Below are 18,516 nucleotides of genomic sequence, written 5' to 3'. Positions count from 1 at the left end.
ACATCAACAAAAGAAAGGACAAAAACTGCATGATCATTTTAACAGATGCAAAAAAAGCATTTCATAAAATTCAACATCCATTCATGATAAAAATTCTTACCAAAGTGGGTATAGATGGAACACATCTCAACATAATAAAAGCCATTTATGACAAACCATCAACCAACACAAAAAATATTCAATGGTAAAAAGCTGAAAGCCTTCCCACTAAAACCTGGAAAAAGACAAGGATGCCCACCCTCACCACTTTATTCAACAAAGTATCAGAAGTTCTAGCCACAGCAATCAGACAAGAAAAATAAATAAAAGGTATCCAAATGAAGAGAAGAGGTAAATTTATCATTATAGGCAGATGACATCATACCATATATAGAAAACCCTATGGACTCCACACAAAAAAATACTAGAACTAATAAATGAATTCAGCAAGGTAGCAAGATACAATATTAACATACAGAAATTGGTTGTATTACTTTGCACTAACAATGAAACATCAGAAGGGGAAAGTAAAACAACAGTCCCTTCTAAAATTGCATAAAAAATACCAAGGAACAAATCTGATCAAGGAGGTAAAAAACTTATACAGTGAAAATTATAAAACATTAATAAAGGAAACTGAAGATGACTCAAAGAAATGTAAAGATATCACAGGCTCCTGGACTGGAAGAATCAATATTGTTAAAATGGCCACACTATCCAAAGCAATCTACAGATTTACTGTGATCTCTATCAAATTACCCATGACATTCTTCACAGAACTAGAACAAATAATACTAAAATTTATACGGAACCATAAAAGACCCAGAATTGCCAAAGCAATCAGAGGAAAAAGAACAAAGCTGGAGGTATAGCCCTCTCAGACTTCAGACAGCACTATAAAACTACAATAATCAAAACAGGATGATATCGGCACAAAAACAGACTCTATTCTTTCAATGGAATAGAATAGAAAGCCCAGAAATAAACTGACACTTATAAGGTCAATTAATCTTTGACAAAGGAACATACATACAATGGAGAAAAGACAGTCTCTTCAGCAAGTGGTATTGGGAAAACTGGACAGCCATGAGTAAATCAATGCAGTTGGAATATACCCTCATACCATGCACAAAAATAAACTCAAAAAAATGGCTTAAAGACTTAAACATAAGATATTATACCATAAAACTCCCAGAAGAGAACATGGGCAAAACATTCTCTGATATAAACAGTACAAATGTTTTAAGTCAGTCTCCCAAGGCAACAGAAATAAAAAGAAAGAAAAAAAAATGGGACCTAATCAAACTTACAAGCTTTTGCATAGCAAAGGAAAGCATAAACAAAAACAAAAAGACAATATATGGAATGGGAGAAAATAGTTTCAAATGATACAACCAACAAGGGCTTAATCTCCCAAATATAAAAACAACTCAACAACCACACACACAAAAAAGAACCCAATCAAAAAATTGGCAGAAGATTTAAATAGACATTTCTGTAAAGAAGACATACAGATGGCAAATAGATGCATGAAAAGATGCTCAACATCGCTAATTATTATAGGAATGCAAATCAAAACTACAATGAAGTACCATCCCATACAAATCAGAATGGTCATCATTAATAAGTCTACAAAGAACAAATGCTGGAGAGGGTGTAGAGAAACGGGAACTCTCCTACACCATGGGACAGAATGTAAATTGGTGCAGCCACTATGCAAACAGTGTGGAGGTTCCTCAAAAACTATAGAGTTACCATATGATCCAGCAATCCCGCTCCTGGGCATATATCCAGACAAAACTATGATTTGAAAAGATATATATGCACCCCTATGTTCATAGAAGCACTATTTACAATAGTCAAGACATGTAAGCAACCTAAATGTTTATCAGGTAAATGGATAAAGAAGATACGGCATATACACATCAGACCACAGAATACTACTCAGCCATTAAAAGAATGAAAGAGTGTCATTTGCAGTAATATGGATGGACCTAGAGATTATCACACTAAGTGAAGCAAGCCAGAAAGAGAAAAAAAATGCTGTGTGATCTCATTTATATGAAGACTCTAAAATATGACACAATTGAACTTATTTACAAAACAATCTCACAGACATAGAAAACAAACTTATACCAAAGGGGAAAAGGAGTGGGGGAGGGATAAATTAGGAGTCTGGGAGTAGCAGATACAAACTGCTTATATATAAAGTAGATAAACAAGGCCCTACTATATAGCACAGCAAACTATATTCAACATCCTAATAAGCCATTATGGAAAAGAATATGAAAAAGACTACATATACCAGAAACTAAGACAAATTATAAATGAACTCTATGCCAATAAAAATAAATACATAATTTTTGTTTTTGAAAAGGACCCACTGATTACCAATCACCTCCCTAAGGGTTATGGGCACACTGCCTCTCTTCCTGTGATAAGGCCAGAAGGGGTGAAGGCAAATCCTTGACCCCCTGGGAAGGCCAGAAGGCTGGGGATGCATTCTGCACCTACGAAGGGAAGACCCTGCAGTCGGAAGTTTGCATAAGGCACTGGGCACAGAGAGGCTGGTCTTGGCAGGCCCCCTGGAAGGGGCACGTTTTACAATGGACCACGTTATGTGGCAGTCGCTGTGTGTGTGCCTCCCTAGGCTTCTGCATCTGAAACTGGCCACCTCTCTGTGAGGATAAGGTACAGCTGAGTCACGTCTGGCCTGGGAGTCTTGGAGAGCCATGACTCCACCTGGGTCATCCCCCGACCTGCGCCAGGCCTTTGGACTGAGAAATGATGCTCCTTGCAATGTCTGGATTCTATTAATTCTCTAAAAGGCAGATGCCTTTGGACTGAGCCACAGGCCACTATGTAGCAGGCACAAGCATGGGGGCCCAAGAATGAAGCCTGATGCAGGAGAACACCTTTCTTTTCCTTGGGCCACTGGGTACCACTTAAGGTTTTCTTGCTCGCACACTGCCGGACCAGGGCTGGGATTATAAATGATGTGGCCAGAGGCTTCAGGCAATGTTTAGGTCAAATGCACCAGGTGTTGTTACCAGGGACCCCAAACAATGCATGTGGTACTTCCATGTTCCCCTTTCAAGGACGAGACGCAGTCGGGCAAATGACAACTGAGTTGACTGCGTCATTTCTGAGGCGGGGTGCATGGAGACAAAGCCTGTTACCAGACTGAAGCTATCTGGCCAAAAAGGGAGGAACTGGAGAATCTTGGCAGAAACAAGGTCTGGGTCCCCCTCGGCAGGCTGAGCAAGAGAGTGTGCACCTCGGGGTGTGAGCGCAGGGGAGGTGACTACTCACGTGGCTCCTTTTGCTTTCGTCATCTCCCATCGACGTAATGACCGTCTCAGAAAAAACCATCTGTCCAGTCCGGTTGTTGGTGATCTAGAGGAGAACAAGGATGGTCAATGTGAGACAGAAGGAATTCTGGGCAAATCCCTCAAGGTGGTGTTTTGTGCTTTTCTATTTTCTGAAGCAGCAGCATCTGCTAAAGCAGACAGAATTCCTGCTCTCCTTTTCTTTCTGAGTTCCACCAGCAGCAATAAGACATCCAACAGAGTCTACGGCATGCGGCTGCTACGAGGGGGCCGAGGCAGCATATGGCCTGTCACCTCGAAAATACTCAGCATTAGCTATTTTCGTCATTCGTGGGGCTCATTCACTTGAAACTCGACATCAACTTTTTTTTTCAACAAATACGGGTCTGGGTAACAAATCGAACATTGTTCAGGAGAAGGAAGCAGGTTTTAGCTACAGCTTCTCCCTTCCTGATTCTGGGGAACTGTTTCATCAAAAAAGTGCCTACGTGGAGTTTCCCTGGTGGCTCAGCAGGTTAAGAATCTGACTAGTATCTATGATGATGCAGGTTCAATCCCTGGCCTTGTTCAGTGGGTTAAAGAATCCAGCATTGCTGTGAGCTGCGGTGTGGGTCACAGACGCAGCTCGGATCTGGTATTGCTGTGGCTGTGGCACAAGCCAGCACCTGCACCTCTGATTCGACCCCTAGCCTAGGAACTTCCATGTGCCATGGGTGCTGCCCTAAAAAGACAAGACAAAACAAAACAAAAAGCGCCTAAGTGGAGTCCCCTGGTGGCTCAGCGGGTCAAGAATTCAGTTATTACTGCTGTGGCTCTGGTTACTGATGTGGTGCAGGTTTGATCCCTGGCCTGGGAACTTCCACATGCTGCAGGTAAAGCCCTCCCCCTCCCCCCAAAAAAAAGGAAGAAGAAGAAAGCAACTAAATAATGGGAGGCCTGACCCCACAATTCTCTAACTGCTGTCTGCCTCAGCTTCAGTAACCAGAAGCAGGTACCTCAAAGCTGAGCCTTAAAATCCTGACATGGAATCCTGGCCATTCCCAACCCACCCAAGGCCTTGTCTTCTAACCTATGCATTGATGCTAAAAGAACAGAAAGAATCTTGAGAGCTAAGTAATCTGTGTTTTCTTTTCTTTTTCTTTCTTTCTTTTTTTTTTTTTTTAAACTTGCTGCACCCATGGCATATGAAGGTTCCCAGGCTAGGGGTGGAATCAGAGCTGTAGCCACTGGCCTACAGCACAGCCACAGCAACTTGGGATCTGAGCTGCATCTGTGACCTACACCACAGCTCACAGCTCACCTACCCACTGATTGAGGCCAGGGATCAAACCTGCGTCCTCATGGATGCTAGTCAGATTCGTTTCCACTGAGCCATGATGGGAGCTCCTGATCTGTGTTTTCTGAGACTTGGCTCAGATACCTACAACCGTCTAGTATGTAACCTGGAACAAATCATTTCTGGTCTCTGATTCACAATTTTCTCATTTCTAGGTCATCTTTAAAGTTCCCGCCAGCTCTAATATTGCAGGTACCTGCAGCCAAAACAAAGTGGAAACTCTTAGCCTAATGTGCAACAGTGGATCAAATTCCAGTTCTAATTCCAGTTCTGAGGAGATAAGGATCATGTCTTCATCAACATACATTAAAATTTTTATCTAAATAATTTCTCTCTGCAGCAAAGAGATGATGTCATCCTCCTTTATGCCAGATTTTTATAGGCTTAACCAATGTTATGGGGTTTTTTTTTTTTGGTTCTTTTTTTTTTTTTGTCTTTTTGCCTTTTCTAGGGCCCCTCCTGCAGCATATGGAGGTTCCCAGCCTAGGGGTCTAATCGGAGCTGGAGCCGCAGGCCTATGCCAGAGCTACAGCAACTGAGGATCCAAGCCGCATCTGCGACCTACACCACAGCTCATGGCAACGCCGGATCCTTAACCCACTGAGCAACGCCAGGGATCGAACCTGCAACTTCATGGTTCCTAATCGGATTCATTAACCACTGAGCCACGATGGGAACTCCAATGTTATGTATTTTTTAAATTGTACAGTTCTGTATGCATAGGCTGCAGGACTTTTCAGAACCTTTATTACACAAAGATGCATTTTTGTCTCTCTAGAATGAGATATATGTGCAACATTTCCAAATATGTTTCACCACTGAGTCTCCCTTTCATAAAGCATTGCATAGGGCAGGTGCTCCATGGAACCCACTCAAGAACTACTATCCCATTGTGGATAATGACTTTGCCATAGCAACAACCATAATAATAAGAATAATCTGCCACTGCATAGCACTTTTTAGTTTACAACGACTCACATTATTTATTTGACCCTCATGATACCATAACATAGATGTTGACATCTCTAGTTCATAAATGTAATTAGTGAGGGTCATGAAATTGAAGTAGTTTTTTAGAATCACACTAGTTACTGGTAGGACTCCCATTTGGGGTTCCCCCCCGCCAGGGCTATGCATGCAGCATATGGAAGGTCCCAGGCTAGGGGCTGAATCAGAGCTGCAACTGCTGGTCTATGCCACAGCAATGCCAGATTCAAGCCACATCTGCAACCTACACGGAAGCTTGTGGCAACACCAGATCCTTAACCCACTGAGCAAGGCCAGGGGTTGAACCCACATCCTCATGGATACTGGTTGGGTTCTTAACCCGCTAAGCCATAACAGGAACTCCAAGCGTGGGTATTCTGATATCTACAAGGAGTGAATGTAAGTAGCAGTGAGCCTATTGGCTAACGGTTGTCAGAAAGGATGACTGAATATTGGTTTTGACGAGAATAAAACAATAATTTTGGAAACATTCTCTAGTCTTGAGATGGGCAATGCTAAAGGATTCTGTTTGGCAGTTGACTCATTCATTTATCTGGCAGGGGTGGGGGGGTGGAGAGTTTCCATTCTTCAGCTGGGCCCATCAGTCTGCAGCAGGGGGAGAGCCACACAAAGGCTACTTTATAGTGAAGGCAATGGCTCATGAAAATTGCCCCCTTTATCCTCTATGGCACATATACACTATTGTTTCAACACAGTCACTACCTGGGTTGAACAAAAGCAAGGCTCTCTTGTGAGAACCACCATGGCCTTCCATGTAGGCACTGAGATAAGATCAGAGGTCAAGGTCTTTGATGTTCTCTACTCTAACAATGACCCTGAACATCTGTGCACCAGATTCTCTTCAAGAGAATACAGGCTGCTCGGTTTGCTCTCAGACTGTTGCCAAAGCCACACTGGAGCCATCTCGCACCAGCGACAAGCTAATGCCATGCTCCTCTAGGTCTGCAATGTTTTCTTCTCAAGTCAGATCAAGAACAAACCTGCCGGCTCCTCGTACAATATACTGGACCATGAGACACTTAGACATATGGTAGGTTGGAAAACACTCTGCGATTGAATTTTGAATGAATGACCCACAAGCAGATGAATGTTTCACCTTGTGGCAATAGAGTTTTCCCTTCTAAAGACTAAGTATATCACATCTGAGCTCCTCCTAAGGAAATGGGAAAGATCTATTCACCCCATCATGAACTCTATTTCAACTCTCTACTAAACATAGATAAAATCCTGTGAGATAAACTCCTCAAACTCCATACTAGGGAAGTATCTCTCTAAACACCTGTTTGCTTCCCTTTTTTCAATCATTAAGAATCCCCAAACATTCCTTTGCAATTGGACAGGCAGGAAGACCAGAGTTAAATTTACTGCTTCCGTGCAAAAGTAATTCATGTTTTTCACACATCTCTTTCCCCTCTAAATAGCTCCTTGACTCCCTCTGGTTTTTAACCTGTATTTCCCATCCTCGTCTGTCTTTTTTTTTTTTTTTGTCTTTTTGCCTTTTCTAGGGCTGCTTCCACGGCATATGGAGGTTCCCAGGCTAGGGGGTCTAACCACAGCTATTGCCACCAGCACACGCCAGAGCCACAGCAACGAGGGATCCGAGCCATGTCTGCGACCTACACTACAGCTCACGGCAACCCACTGAGCAAGGCCAGGGATCGAACCTGCAACCTCAAGGTTCCTAGTCGGATTCATTAACCACTGTGCCACGACAGGAACTCCTCTCATTTGTCTTTTTGACTTGGGTATCAAACATGTGACCAAGACCATAGTTCTCTGAAGGAACTGGGCACTGAGGAAAGGAGGACGTGCTGGCCACGACGGCCCTTACCTTGTGAATTTCCCGGTGGACTTGGATGGTATTATTTCCAATCTTGGTTTCCGTGTTGGTCTCATTGTGATAGGTGGGCGGTAAGTGCGCCAGGTTCACTTCTGATGATATTTTAGCCGCAGCCTCTTCTGCCTCCATCTATTAAATCAGTGAATTCAATGAGCAATATTCTTTTCTCCTGATACAAACCAGAGTCCATTAGAAGAACCACTTCCCATTCCTCTTCTGCAATAACAAATAATGGCGGTGATGACCATCAAGTGAGTACCCAGCAGGACAAAGCGCTCTAAATGTTTATATAGATTATTGTGTTATATCCCACAACCTCCCTAGGAGGTGGGTGTTAAGGTCCCCATTTTACAAGTTGGGCAACTGAGGCTCAGGAAGACTAGATAACTTCCCAAGATGCTCCGTGAAGGGCAGAGTCCGGATCTGAGAAGGCTTCCGCTGAAGCGTCTTGACCCCTGTGTAAATGCTCTTGGTCTCCATCCATCTTCCCACGGCCTCATCAGGAGGTCACCTGAATTCAGTTCCCTTACAAGCCAACAACCAACTCTGTCTCTCTTGGAGAGCATTCTCTGGCTGCAGGAGTGTGCTCAGGCTGCACAGGCCCCACTTGTCAGAGAGTGCACACTCCAGGGACAGCCCTCAACCACAGAAGGGACAGGCTATGGGGCGGAGGACTCCAGTGCTCTCTCCCCTCCAGGGAGCAGTCTCTCTCCAAGGACCGGAGCCCTAGCTATCCCTAGGAGGAACCTGTTCACCAGCACAGCTTATTTTCATTTTTGTTTTAGGAGCACACCTGCAGCATATGGAGGTTCCCAGGCTAGGGGGCAAATCAGAGCTGTAGCAGCTGGCCTACGCCACAGTCATAGCAATGCCAGATCTGAGCCATGACTTTGACCTACACTGCAGCTCACAGCAACACCGGATCCTTAACCCACTAAGCAGGGCCAGGGATCGAACCCACATCCTCATGGATACTAGTTGGGTTCGTTACTGCTGTGCCACCACAGAAACTCCACCAGCACAGTTAACTGACTTTCTTCTCTTCCCTCTCACTTTCCTACTTCCTCCTAGTGCTTCTGGGATCACATTTCAAATAAATTATTTGCTCCCAAATCCTTGTTGCAGGGCCACGTGGAGGGTGGGGTGGGGACCCAATCTAGGACAGCCCCTCCCCACTGCAAGTCTCCTTCCCACCTACCCCCTGAGTATAGAGGGACACTTGGAGAGGGTCAGGTGACTAGTTCCCAGCGGGGGCACCCTCCTCTGGCTCTTCTTGTACATTTGTCCTTTTTGGAGGCCACTGTCCTCAAATCATCTAGTCTCATGAGCCTCTAAGACATCTATACCAGATATATCAGTCAACCTGAATCTGTATCCCATTTCCTGCCCTGGATTTATTGCCCAGCCTCAGTCCTGATGAGAGGGCAGGTGACAATGAGACCAGTCACAGCTGATGGGACTCAAACAGAGAGCACATCATGGACCAGTTGGGCCAAGCAGATACTCTCTCTAGAAATTTAGAATGGGAGACACTAAGAGAAGTTGTAGCTGGTGGTTGGCAATTTTCCACCATTGCAATCTTTGACTCCGGGCTATTTTTATTCCTTAAAATGAAGCCTCAAAAAAAGATTTTTGATTGGGGAAATAACAATTGATTACAATTAAAATATAAAGAAAATAAAAAATTAAGAAAATTTAAAAAAATATATATTTTTGTATTTAAAAAAATCACAGCCCTCTGTTTCCTCACATCCTAGATGAGGCCCCTCTTTGCCTCTCTCCGAACCAGATTTGCTGAGCTGGGTGGACATGGGGAAAGAGTTCCCATGTCTCAGCATAGCACAGACACTGAACTAGAAGTGTGATGAAAAGCTTGGTCAGCACAAAGCCTCAGGTGACCACACAAGGACTTGGTCAGCAACCACTGTGTTTGTCCCTGAGACAAATCCCAAACTGTCTGAAACCGGATCCCTGGTTCCATCATCACTATCACAACGGCCGCCCTGCCTGGGCACCAGCTCTGTCTCAGCCATTGTACCAGGCCCTTCTGTACCTCCTCGAATATTCACAGCAGCTCTCTGAGGAAGTGTTATTATCTTCAGTTTGCAGATAAAGAAAACAAGGTTAGCAAAGCTGAAGGAATCTACCCAAGGTCATCACATTCTTCCCAAGCGGTGAAGCTCAGATAAGAACTTAAGTAATCTGACTCCCACTTACATGCCTTTCCTAGTGTATCATGCTGCTTATGCTTTTACTGGAGAGATAGGAGAGCCCCACATAAGCCAGTCTCTAGAAGCAAGCCAGGGGTTCAAAGAAGAGAGAAGAAAGGCTTCTATGTGGAGGAGGAATGATTGGGCTGGTCTCAAAGGTCAGGAACAGCGTGGACAGAGAGGAGCCAAGAGGGACAAAACTGTGGCAGCCTGGGAGTTCCCGTTGTGGCGCAGGGGTTAGCGAATCCGACTAGGAATCATGAGGTTGCGGGTTCGATCCCTGCCCTTGCTCAGGGGGTTAAGGATCTGGCATTGCCGTGAGCTGTGGTGTAGGTCGCAGACGTGGCTTAGATCCTGTGTTGCTGTGGCTTTGGTGCAGGCCGGCGGCTACGGCTCCAATTAGACCCCTAGCCTGAGAACCTCCATATGCCGCAGGAGCAGCCTAAGAAATTGCAAAAAGACAAAAAACAAACAAACAAAAAACAAAACAACAACAACAACAAAAAACAACCAAACAAACAAACAAACAAAAAAACTGTGGCAGCCTGGATGAGAATGGCATCTTGCAGGCTAGGGCAGAGGGTCCACGCTGGACCCTAAATGGATAAAATGATGGAGGATGAAGTAGAGAGAGACTGACTGCTGGATCCTGGGGCAGTTCTAAAGCAGAGGTGTTTGGGAGTTCCTGTTGTGGCTCGACTGGTTACAAACCTGACTGGCTTCCATGAGGATGCGGGTTTGATCCCTGGGCTGGCTCAGTGGGTTAAGGTTCTGGCGCTGCCATGTGCTGTGGTGTAGGTTGCAGGTGTGCAGCTTGGCTCTGGTGTTGCTGTGGCGTAGGCTGGCAGGTACAGCTCCAATTCAGCCCCTAGCCTGGGAACTTCCATGCTACAGGTGCAGCCCTAAAAAGTAAAGAAAGAAAGAAAGAAAGCGGAAGGTGTTGTCCTCATTCTCAACCAAGAGGGTACCTCAGAGTCATGGCCAAAACTTTAAAAATATATATATATATTCATTGATATAGATATAGATACATAAAAATACATATGGATCTCTTCCAGACCTGCTGACTTAGAATTTCTGGAGGAAGGGCCCACATACCAATGAGTTTCCCAGATGATTCTAAGGTATTCCCTTCTCTCTACTCACACCGAGCAATGGGGAGTTGCGGCGAGTTCTGAAGACTAGTTGGGAGAAAAATTCAGAGTCCAGAGAAGGAAGAGAATAGAGTCAGGGGACTGGCTAGAAGCAGGCTGGGAGTCAGAGGTTATATTTGGGGAGTGGCCTTCTAGGTGGCAAAGGCTCCAAATAAATCTAGAAGGGCCACTGAGAGCTGGCCACTAGACTAGACAAGAAGTTGCCCCCAGTATCGTCAGAGGGCAGTTTGGTAGAAAGTGATTGGGGGAGTTCCCGGTGTGGCTCAGCGGAAATGAATCTGACTAGCATCCCTAAGGATGCAGGTTCGATCCCTGGCCCCGGTCAGTGGGTTAAGGATCTGGCAGTGTCGTAAGCTGTGTTATAAGTCACAGACACAGCTCGTTTCTGGCATTGCGACCTCCACATGCTACAGGTATGGCCCTAAAAAGACAAAAAAAAAAAAAAATCAGATTAAAAAAAAGACAGTATTTGGGTTCTGGAGCTGGGGAACGTAAGGCCAAGTCCCAGCTCTGCCACAAAGCAGCCATGTAACCTTGAACAAGTTATCAAATATCAGAGTTCCCGTCTTGGTGCAGTGGAAAAGAATCTGACCAGCAACCATGAGGTTGTGGGTTCAATCCCTGGCCTCGCTCAGTGGGTTAAGGATCCGGTGTTGCCATGAGCTGTGGTGTAGGTTGCAGGCGCTGCTCAGATCTGGCATTGCTGTGGCTGTGGTGGAGGCCAGCAGCTGTAGATCTGATTGGACCCCTAGCCTGGGAAACTTCATATGCTGCAGGTGCGGCCCTAAAAAGACAAAAGACAAAAAAAAAGATATAAAATATCTCTAAACCTTAGCTTTCTTGTTTGCAGAATGGGAACGATTCTTCTTTGCTGAGCAGAAGTAAGAATTTAGGATCATGAAATCCATGTACTTGATACAGTATCTGCCACCCAGCAAAGGTGTAATACTTGCGTAATATAGTCCTTTAAGAAAGCACTTTTAGGAGTTCCCATTGTGGCTCAGTGGGTTAAGAACTTGACTGGTATCCATGAGGATGCAGGTTCGATTCCTGGCTGTTTAGGGATCCAGCGTGGCTGCAAGCTGCAGAGTAGGTCACACAGATGCGGTGGCTCAGATCTGGGGTTGCTGTGGCTGTGATGTAGGCCTGCAGCTGCAGCTCCAATTCAGCCCCTAGCATGGTAATTTCCATGTGCCATAGGTGTGGCCCTTTGAAAAAAAAAAAGAATATCTGGGTGGCAGTGGAAAGAGCAGACAGTAGATAACGTGTGTTTGGAGGTTTTGCTAACAAAATGGAGAAGAAACAGAAAGAAGCTAGTAGGCAATTTAAGGGCTTTTAAAATCTGTTTTAAGCAAGCGATCTTGGCATCTTCAGTGATTTAAAAAAGACACAGCTGGAAAAGAGTAGAAGACTGGAGATGCTAGAGGGGCGTTCTCCAGAAGAAAAGAATATGTTCATGTTTTTAAAATTCCCATAGGAATCTGCATCTTTCAGTTTGGCTTTTAAATAATGAAGTTCCCAAACCTAGAATTTGCTCTGGGCTGAACAGATAATCTTTATAGAAAACCTTCTCGCCCTCAACCAGTGGTTATTTCAACAGAATGAGCTAACAGCTCTTTCATGGCACCACAAACTAAAAGTAGAGTTTACAATGGAAATTTCAGCCACAACTATTACTGCCTCTAGCAAGAGAAACTTAAGCCTGCAGTAACAGACTTGTTTCATAGAGGAGGAATGTTTTTATTTAAAATGGCATCTGCAGTTGGTGAATCTGTGTGTCTGTTAAAGCAGCATAGTAAAAAAAAAAAAAAAAATTGGAGAGAGACATTCAGGCTTGGGAGTGGAGTTCTTCCTAGAAACAGGTGAAGTGATAAAAATATTCTAAAATACGCCAGTTACAGGCACGGCCGTGGGGCCAGGGGAGTGGTTTTTATCCTCAAAGTAAATGTATTAGTAACAAAGAGAATAATAAAATAGGAAAATGCAACAACCCAGATTACACCATTTAGAGATTTGCTTCCCCTCAATAATGACTCAACAAGTAGAGTTAACTTTGTTCCCTTAAGAGAAATCAACAGCTTGAGTCAGCTGGAATTTTTAAATGTCAGGAAGTTACTTGAAAGCAGATTCGTGATGTAACTATGTAAACAATTAATATATCTGCCTGAGGGCTCTTTTTTGGTTCTTCTCTGGGACATTTCAATAAGGAGCAACTCTTGTTTTTGAGAGTTACAGGTTTTCAAGCAGTTTCTCTTTAAAAAATTACTACTGGAGTTCCCGTCGTGGCACAGTGGTTAACGAATCCGACTAGGAACCATGAGGTTGCGGGTTTGATCCCTGCCCTTGCTCAGTGGGTCAAGGTTCCGGCGTTGCCGTGAGCTGTGGTGTAGGTCGCAGACATGGCTTGGATCCTGCGTTGCTGTGGCTCTGGCGTAGGCTGGCAGCTACAGCTCCAATTCGACCCCTAGCCCGGGAACCTCCATATGCCGCAGGAGCGGCCCAAGAAATGGCAAAAAGACAAAAAAAAAAAAATTACTACTAATACCCACAGTCTGTTAAGAATCTATTGCATAGCAGACACTAGTGGTTCTTATGTTATTAGTCATACTAGTACTTTTTTCTTTTTTTTCTTTTTTTGTCTTTTTAGGGTTGCACCCTCGGGCACATGGAAGTTCCCAGGCTAGGGGGCAAATCAGGGCTGTAGCTGCCAGCCTACCCCACAGCCACAGCAACACCAGATCCAAACTGTGTCTGTGACCTACACCACAGCTTAGGGCAACCCCCGATCCTTAACCTACTGAGCAAGGCCAGGGATTGAACCTGTGTCCTCATAGTTACTAGTCAGATTTGTTTCCACTGAGCCATGACGGGAACTCCCATGCTAGTACTCTTAATATGATGATGGGGATGGACATGATTTATTGAGAACCAACAGTTTCCCATAGTCCTTAGATCCACCACACAAGGGAGCAACTTATATATTACATCAGTTTTACCTAATCCCATTTTGGATGGTCAGATAACTTGCTTTAGTTGCATTCTCCCATTTAACTCAGGGGTGGACATTTCCTCCATTTCAGAGCCTGGATCTCATCACTAGTAAGTGGCAGAGCCAAGGTGGGCTAAAGGAAGGTTGGTTCCCACCAAGTGGGGGCCAGGTGACAGCCAATGTCTCCCCTGGTGGCAACCTGCAGCCAGGCCACTGTGCAGGTCAAGTGGAGCCACGTCTGGAGACGGAAGGCTGGGCCCCCGCACAGCCATTGTGGACAAGTCCCACTAACCTGCCGATGGGCCCCAAGCTGCTCTGATCAATGAGGAGACTGAAGAAGCCCCTCATCTCCCTCACCAGGGGCTTGGGGCCGAGAACCGTGCTGCACGAGCACGTTCACACTGAATGAAAATGAGGAGGTGACCTGGTCAGTCTCACTGGGAATCCATGTGCAGGAGGGAAAGTCCTAGAACTCAGAGAAGGGAAGCAGAGGATCATGAGCTCAATTCAATTTGAAGGTGCAGAGTGGGAAACACTGGCGCTCCTGCCCTTTTATTTGTTCCATGTCATGATTCATTTGCTTTCAGAGGAAACAGAAAGTGCATGGGTTTTGGAATCCTGCCTGTCCAGTGGGTGTTTCCATACAGCTGCCCATGCAACTGCCTCCCAATCCAGTGTCCCTTTCGCCAGTGTCCAGGGTCCACTGGGTTGCCAGCTGTGGGTGGGAAAGAAGGGGAACTATTGGAGTTCCCGTTGTGGCTCAGTTGTTAACATCCACAAGGATGGAGGTTCCATCCCTGGCCTTGTTCAGTGGGTTAAGGATCCAACGTTGCCATGAGCTGTGGTGTAGATCGAAGATGCAGCTTGGATCTGGCATTGCTGTGGCTGTGGCGGTAGCTACAGCTCCGATTGGACCCTTAGCCTGGGAACCCTCATATGCCACGGGTGCAGCCCTAAAAAGACCAAAAAAAGAAAGAAAGAAAAAGAAGGGGAACTGCCCCCAAAGAACACACCTCTCCTGGTAGACCAGGGCCAGCTTTGGAGGCTCTGCCCAAATGTGGTGTGGACAAGCAGGGATGCAGTGGTGCCTGATCTACCATCTGGCTTCTCACTGACACTTTTCCTGGGGTGGGCTTCTCCCTAAAGACAGGCTGCAGCCAGAGCCAGGCTTAGCAGTAGCTGTGCCCAGCCACCCTAGGCAGCAGGGCCACCTGACTGGGAGAGCTGGGCCAGCTGCACCTCCTGTCCAGGCGACCCTGGCAATGCTTGGATGCCCACCATAGAAGATGTATCCATAGTATTTGGACCTGGGAGGCAAGGGAGGGAAGAAATCAGGCAAAGTTTTCCCAAGGGATCTGATACTAACAGCTTCTTTTTATTGCATCTATTATATGCCAGGTGCCACACATATCATGGATTTAATTATCAAGGGAAACTGAGGCACAGGCTATCAAGGGATTTGCCCGATGCCACCCTGCTAGTGAATGACAGGGGAGAATTCTGAGCCCAGGACTGACTCCAAAGTGCTTCTGGGGTGGGGGTGGGATTGCCTTTCACAGTGCCCCTCCTCCTCTCACCCACCACCCTTTGACAATTGAATATGATGCTGGGATTTAAGGTTCCCAGTTTCTTTCTCTGTCCCACATGGAAGCCCAAACAGATTACCAGCAAAGCTCAGGGCTCTCTGTCCCCACACAGCCCCCTAACTGTCTCTTAGGAAGATGACACAAGCTCAAAACCTAACAGACAAGCTAGGACTTGAGATGCCAGGAGCTTCCTCTGCAAAACCACAGCACTGGAATACCAGGGGCCTTGCAAGCACCCGCTTACCACCAGATGAGGCCAAGTGCACACCTGAAGATAATTGTTGGCTGATGGCCAGCAGCCCGTGCGCAGGTGGTGACCCCAGCTGCCCATGGGTGGGTCCTGCCATAGTCTCTGGGTGGTTAGACAGACCCAGAGCTTTTGGCAGGAAGGCAAAAGGGAGGTGGGAGTTGGGAATCACCCTGCGCTGCTTCCAGACAACTCAGAATCAGCTGCCGGCCCCACCCAGGGCCCTCGAGTACTGGTCTCCCAGACCCCCTTGTGGCCAGCCCTGCGCTTCCCCAGAGCGCCGACCGTTTGAGCGCACCCACCTCCTCCACCGCGCTGCGCAGTTTGTGCTGCGTGTCTTCCATCAGTTCCTCAACCTCGCGGAACATCTCGTTGAGGGTGGCCTCCTCTTGCGGGTAGTTGAGAGCCCGACCCGGCTCAACTGGAGCCGAGGTCACCGTCGGAGCCGGGGCGGGGGCCGTGGGGACCGCCGCCGCCAGCAGCAGGCACAGCAGGGTGCTCCCGAGCCGCCGCATCTCCGCTCTGCGCCCGCCGCGGGTGCCGCCGCCTGCGCGTCCCAGAATGCTGTCAGAGGCGCGCCGACCACCCGCTCGTCCGCGCCGCCGCCCCGCCCCGCCGCCGTCGCGGGCACTAAGAGCCTCGGCCCGCCCCCATCTGGCGCTCCGCTTTCCCTCACCCACCCTCAGACCTGACGAAATCAAGCCCCCTCCCGACGCAGCTCCCGCGGTCAGGGAAGCAAGCCCCCAACCCAGGGCCTCTGCGCCCCTGCGCCCCCGCGCCCGAATCTTCTGGGTACCCATACCCCCATCCTCAGGCACAGGCTGTGCTCTGCTCCTGTCCCCAGTGATAACCCCCTCCCGGAGCAACAGAACCTGGGCTCCCCGATGCTTACACCCACCAACCCGCTCTCGACCCCGGCTTGGTCTCGGGGTCGAGCCCTCCCCCTCCTCTATCAGGTCAGAGCGCAGCTATGGTACTGCGACCCATCCCTCTCCCAGCCCCCATCTCGGGGGGGGGGTGTCACTGAGCAGATCACCATCCCCACCCCCACCCCCGGGGTCGAAACCAAGTCCAGCGGGACCGAGCTGAGCCGCCCACCGTACCCGCCAGCGGCCCTCACCTACCCAGCCTGGACCGCGCTGCGCTCGGGTCTGGATCTGCCAGGCCTCGGCGGGGGCTGCCTCCGGGCTGCGGAGCGGGAGCGGCGCGGTGGACTGGGCCCGAGTGCTGGGAGCGCGGCGGGGATGCGGCAGCGCTGGTACCCGGGCAAGCCCGCAGCGCTCGCCCCGCCCGCCGGCCAGCCAGCCCCCGCCCCATGGGAGGGGCGGTGGCCCAGCCCGCCGCCATTGGCCGCCGGGTCCCCAGGCGATCTCCCACCCCAGGCTGGCCTCGTTTGCTGCGGGGCTTGGCTCTCCTGGAAGCTGTCCCTTTCCTTGCATCCCACTGCCCTGCGGCATCCCAGTCCATTGTCATCTCTGGCCAGATTCTTGCCACAGTTTAAGGGAGGCAGGGGGTGGGGTGAGGGGGGTGTTCTGTTTCCTACCTTGTCCTTTCCAAGCCATCCTTTACCCAGCAGGCAGATACAACCGAAGCCCCTTAGCCTGGCATTCTAGGCCCATCACAGGCGGGTCTTAATCTGTTTGCCGTCGCTGACACGTACTCCAGCCAAGAAAATCCACTTGTAGCTCCCGCAATAGTTCTAGGAGAATGCCAGCAAGCTTCTTAAGGGTGTCATAGCGGAATGATAAAGAGTATACAGCCGCAGTCCGACCGCCCGGTGTCAATCCCAGCTCTGCTCCTCAGGACTTTACCAATCTGGCCAAGTTATCAGATTCATCTGCTCTTCAATTGGCCCAAATGTAGAATGGAGGTTATGATATGATAACTAACAAACATCACTTGCCATCTGGTTCTCCAAGGGTGAAGTCGCTAGCCTCAGCACTCCGCTGACCTTCAACACACCCTAAAAGGAGTTGAGGGCAGAGATCAGGAATGAGGCACTCTGTGCCCTGGGGAAACTGGCAGAACAGGCCTTCAGGTGGGCAGACATTTTTAGGAGAAAATTTTATGAACCCAAAGTCTTGCCTCTTCCCCTACTTAGGGCTCTAGTCCTCAACAGGTTCCCAAGGAAAACTAAAACTCCCAGCTCTCCTGTTGTCGGTCTTTAATTTAGTTGACAAATAGTAAGGGTACCTTTTGAAGTAACACACATGCAGGAAAGTGTGGGGCATGTGATAATTGGGGTATCTATGTTTAGCTATTGTAAAGAGAGCAGAATTTGTCTATCTACTGGTCCTCTCCCTAGTGCCTAGAACAGGGAGCACTTACCTGATTTTTGAATAAACCTGTGTTTTGTTGGTCAATCCCCTCCTATTTTTTTTTTTTTTCCTGTTACTCTTCCTGTCTGGACAGCCCTTCTTCCTCCCCTTGGTCTGGCTAACTCCACCCCATCTTTCAAGACTCAGTCTCTCATTACCTGTCCCAACTCCATCCCATTTTCCCCTCTGGGTTCTCCCAGCATCATGTGCTTCCCCGGAGCAGCCCATGGTGCTTCCCTAATTTGCTTCCCCTAATTTTGCCATGGTCTGTCTGGTCACTGGCCTATTTTTCCCCCAGAGACCAGGAGCTCCTCTAGGAGGGCGGGGACTGACTTACCCATTTTGTGTCACCAGAGCCTCAATTATAATATACAGTTGGTCCCCAAGAAATTGATGGGCTGATCATTATATCAATTGCTATTGATCTACCAGTAGGGCAGTAACATTACTGAGCGTGCATTATGTGCCAGGAGCAAGTATTAACTCATGTAATTCTCAGTCTCTGAGTAAGGTAGTACTA

General features: G+C 47.6%; 1 protein-coding gene across 1 annotated transcript in view; it reads right to left on the bottom strand.

The window, feature by feature from the left end:
- DKK3 (dickkopf WNT signaling pathway inhibitor 3) overlaps positions 1-16,967 on the bottom strand; it is a 58,582-nt gene extending 41,615 nt beyond the window's left edge. The window contains exons 1-4 of the mRNA XM_047776274.1: positions 16,803-16,967; positions 15,981-16,225; positions 7,484-7,621; positions 3,292-3,375 (exon numbers count right to left, since the gene is read on the bottom strand). Coding sequence (XP_047632230.1) covers positions 3,292-3,375; positions 7,484-7,621; positions 15,981-16,193 — 435 coding nt within the window. The 5' untranslated portion in view covers positions 16,194-16,225; positions 16,803-16,967. The remainder of the gene's footprint in view (positions 1-3,291; positions 3,376-7,483; positions 7,622-15,980; positions 16,226-16,802) is intronic.
- Between the last annotated feature and the right edge of the window lie 1,549 nt (positions 16,968-18,516).

This window comes from Phacochoerus africanus, chromosome 4 (assembly GCF_016906955.1).
Source record: "Phacochoerus africanus isolate WHEZ1 chromosome 4, ROS_Pafr_v1, whole genome shotgun sequence".
Lineage (NCBI taxonomy): Eukaryota > Metazoa > Chordata > Mammalia > Artiodactyla > Suidae > Phacochoerus > Phacochoerus africanus.
The sequence above is the reverse complement of the archived record's forward strand: the minus strand, read 5'-3'. Positions and strand labels throughout refer to the sequence as shown.